This window comes from Sphaeramia orbicularis, chromosome 1, assembly GCF_902148855.1.
Source record: "Sphaeramia orbicularis chromosome 1, fSphaOr1.1, whole genome shotgun sequence".
NCBI lineage: Eukaryota > Metazoa > Chordata > Actinopteri > Kurtiformes > Apogonidae > Sphaeramia > Sphaeramia orbicularis.
Window position 1 is genome coordinate 30,612,559 of NC_043957.1, and position 3,619 is coordinate 30,616,177.

Genomic DNA, 3,619 nt, shown 5'->3' on the forward strand with positions numbered 1-3,619 from the left:
CCTGCTCCTGTCTCTCTATTCTCCTCTTCTCCCTCCCTCTTTCTTTTTCTGTCACTCCCTCAGATGTGCTATCCATCCCGCCCATTTCCTTGATTTAAGCAACTTTTTTCTCATTTTCATTTTCTGTCCTTTTCTTAAATCACCTATCACCCATCAAAGAAAATGTGGAGAAGGAAAATGGCCCATGGAAATCAATTAAAACTCAAGGGAAACCATAATAAGTGGTATTCTTTTGGGGCCTTTTAATTCTTAAAGAACAGAACTGACATTTTTTGACTGTGTGGGAATCAGACTTTTATTTTATTTTATTTTAGTGTCTGTTCTTTTAGTTTTATCGACCTGAACCATCTCTAAGTTACAGGATAGTCACATGGTCGTCTCTCCATACAAATATTCCTGTACAAATACCATGAATATTATATTTTGTAAATCCTTGTCATTGTTTATTTTTGTTTGTGTGTTTTGTATTTTATAATCTTTGTCATATATCAGTTTTGGTGAACACTCATTTATTTGGTAGAGATACAATGTAACTGTGCTTTATAAGTCAAAATTGAATACTTGACATTTAAAACTAAAATGTCAGTTTTCTGTAGCACAGACTATTAAAACATAAATGCAAAAGGAACATGTAAATGCTTTATTTTATTTGATGGTGCCTGTGCTGCTCAGATGATGTGTTAAGACACAGATATCAGGCTGATGTGCTCCCTCTAGTGTTGTGAAAAAGTGCAACAGAAGAATTCTTTTCACAAACAGGTCAATAATGTAGCTTGAAATGAGCGTTCCTCATCTTTTCATGCACAGAAAAAATTACTGAGCATTTTTTCCAGAGTCAAAAGTATTTTCCTGAAAAAGAGTAAGTATAGCCTTGTATTGAGTAAATTTGGCTCTATATTGAGTTTGGACAGCTCTAGCCAAAGAGTAACTTTTACTCCTTTTAGGGAGGGACCAAATCTTATCTGAGTAGATTAAAATTTTCTTCAATTTGAATAAATTTTACAGGCAAATTTCCTGTGTGGTCATCAGATTTGACCCATTTTGACATTCAGAGACTCCATAGTGAGCGTGAACACCATCACCTACTGCCACATTAATTCACTATCAAAACCTATGAAGTTTCAAAAATGACAGTGGTTGTAGACGCTTGTTTTTATGTCCCGTTAATGACATATTTTGCAGAAAAACTCACTTTTTATTAGTTTTCTTAATAATACTTTAGATTTCCACTCAGCTTTTTATGAACATCTGCAGGATCTGTGAATTAAATACATGGAAATGCCTGATTTCTACTGAAAAATACAAAATGCTGAGGATAATATTGTGATGAATGGTGATAAATCAGTTAGGAATGTGTAGATGTGATGGAAAAAATGCACTTGGAACACAAAAATAGTTGTGGGTCTTTAATAGTTCCCATTTCCTCAGTGAAGCCCTTTGAATTTACTGGTATTATCCAAGGAAAAAACACTAAAACAAAGCAGAAAGAGGAAACAACATTGCATTTTCATCACTTTTGACAACACATATCCTAATGTCACATTTAGAATAAACTGCTGCAAATAATACAAATAGAAAAAAATAAGAAACACATTCACCAGTTTACCATTTTGACAACCAATTTATAGCCTAAAGAAACACACAAGTATGATCAAAAAGAAATTGTGCAGGTGGTGAATGAAATGTTCAGTTCATCAGTTTATTGTGGTATTATAACTCAAAAAAACAAACAAAAAAAAAGTAGTAAGGGTGAAACACACAGATGGACACAATGATCTTCATCCCCTCAAATGCATCACTGACCATCATTCATCTAAAGCTGAAAGAATCAGGTGGGTTCAGGATTACTGAGGCAGACCTTTGTCAACATCTGCGTCTGGAGGTGTAGTCAGCTCCTCAGAGCTCAGACCCAGCTCAGATGGACCGGTCTACCAGTCAGGCTCTGTCACAGTCTGGGGTTGGCAAACATCATTTACACAGTTGTAATGCATCATCAGTACAGTAAAACAACGGAACATTTAGCAGAAACACTTACTGCCTTCAAGACGACAACGTTTCTCATTATGCTGATGCATATTTTAACAACCACATGGACCGGACTGTCTGCACTCCACCTCATCATGTGTCAACCAAAACCCTGTACTGTCTCAGACATTAAAACTTTTCACTTGAAGAATGAGACACAGTTTCACCTGAAACATTTAGTTTTTTAGACTCTGTTTACGAGGGCCGTTCAATAAGTTCATGGCCTCACCCAGAACAGAACAACACAGACTGATAATTTATATTTTATTTTTCAACATAATCTCCATTTACAGCAATGCACTTGGTCCATCGATGTTCAAGCATCACTATCCCATCACGAAAGAATGTAACATCCTGTATTATAACAACCAGTATTTCTGGGTGAGGCCATGAACTTATTGAACAGCCCTCGTATCTTTCAAGAGTTGGTGAAAGAAATGAACACATTACAAAGTAGAAATACTGTCTTACTTTGTCTTATTGATCCAACTTTGTTTGGAATATGTTGCAAGAATCAAACTTCAAATAAGTTGATTGATTGATTGATTGACTGATCCTGTAAGAACCATGTTGAAAAATGTATTGTTTTGATTAACCCATAAAGACCTAGTGCTACTTTTGTTGCACTTCCAAAATAGTTTTATCTCTATATTTAACTGGTCTTAAAAGATTTATTACCATTTATTGCATTATTATCCTCTGTATTTTGTGTTTTTTTAGTGAACATCAGGTATTTTCTTATATTTCATGATGGTTTAGGTTATCAGTGGTTCTTTGGATCTGTATGGGTTAAATATTATTTGTTTGCTCAAATATTATTGTGAGATATTTAATTTCATAATTCATGTAGGTAACAGTATTACCTAGTTCATGGCTGTGAAGTGCATCTGTTCATCCTTTTAAATGAAGAACCTTGAGTTATGGGAATTTTGTTGCATCAGACTGGTTTCAAGACACTCGCTCCGTTAATGACATACAATGGTAAAGGAAGTTGCCCCAACAGATTGACTGATTGATTTAACCTATCTAATTTAACCTATAACATCCAAACATTTCCTGATCAGGGTTTGCACACTTAAATACACCAGGGAGAGTAGACATGACTGTTTGGGTTTATATACTCCAGGAGCACTGAGCCAATGCTACAGAAATGTTAGAAGTGGCCATGGTGTGAAGAAACATGCAAAGTGTTAAGAAGAGAAGAAGAAAAAAAACCACGAAGCTGATGCAAACCTCCTTGACACCAATGTAAAACACACTAAACTACTGAGCTGTGGTTCTCCTCAGTATCCGGACAGAGTGGACACATTTGGATAGCGCTTACGCTGGGTCATACACTTGTCTCTGTCGATGAAGAGTGAGTGGGTTTTACAGGATATGTCCTTCTCCATGGTCATGCGTGACTCCTCCAGGTAGGACAGAGATGCTCTGGCCTCGCTCAGCTGCTGCTGCAGCGACGCCACAGAGGCATGAATCTGCTTCTCCTCCGCCTCCAAACTATGGATAAAGGGGGAGTTAAGACGAGACACTTCAGAGTCAGGATAGTTCTTATATTTGAATTAGTTTGAATCTTTGTATGGTCTTTCAGTTTTGT

At 36.4% G+C, this 3,619-nt stretch overlaps 1 protein-coding gene across 1 annotated transcript in view; it reads right to left on the reverse strand.

The window, feature by feature from the left end:
• Positions 1-1,406: 1,406 nt before the first annotated feature.
• Positions 1,407-3,619, reverse strand: part of tekt4 (tektin 4) — a 7,180-nt gene continuing 4,967 nt past the window's right edge. The window contains exon 7 of the mRNA XM_030144747.1: positions 1,407-3,522. Within this exon, the coding sequence (XP_030000607.1) occupies positions 3,309-3,522 (214 nt within the window). The 3' untranslated portion in view covers positions 1,407-3,308. The remainder of the gene's footprint in view (positions 3,523-3,619) is intronic.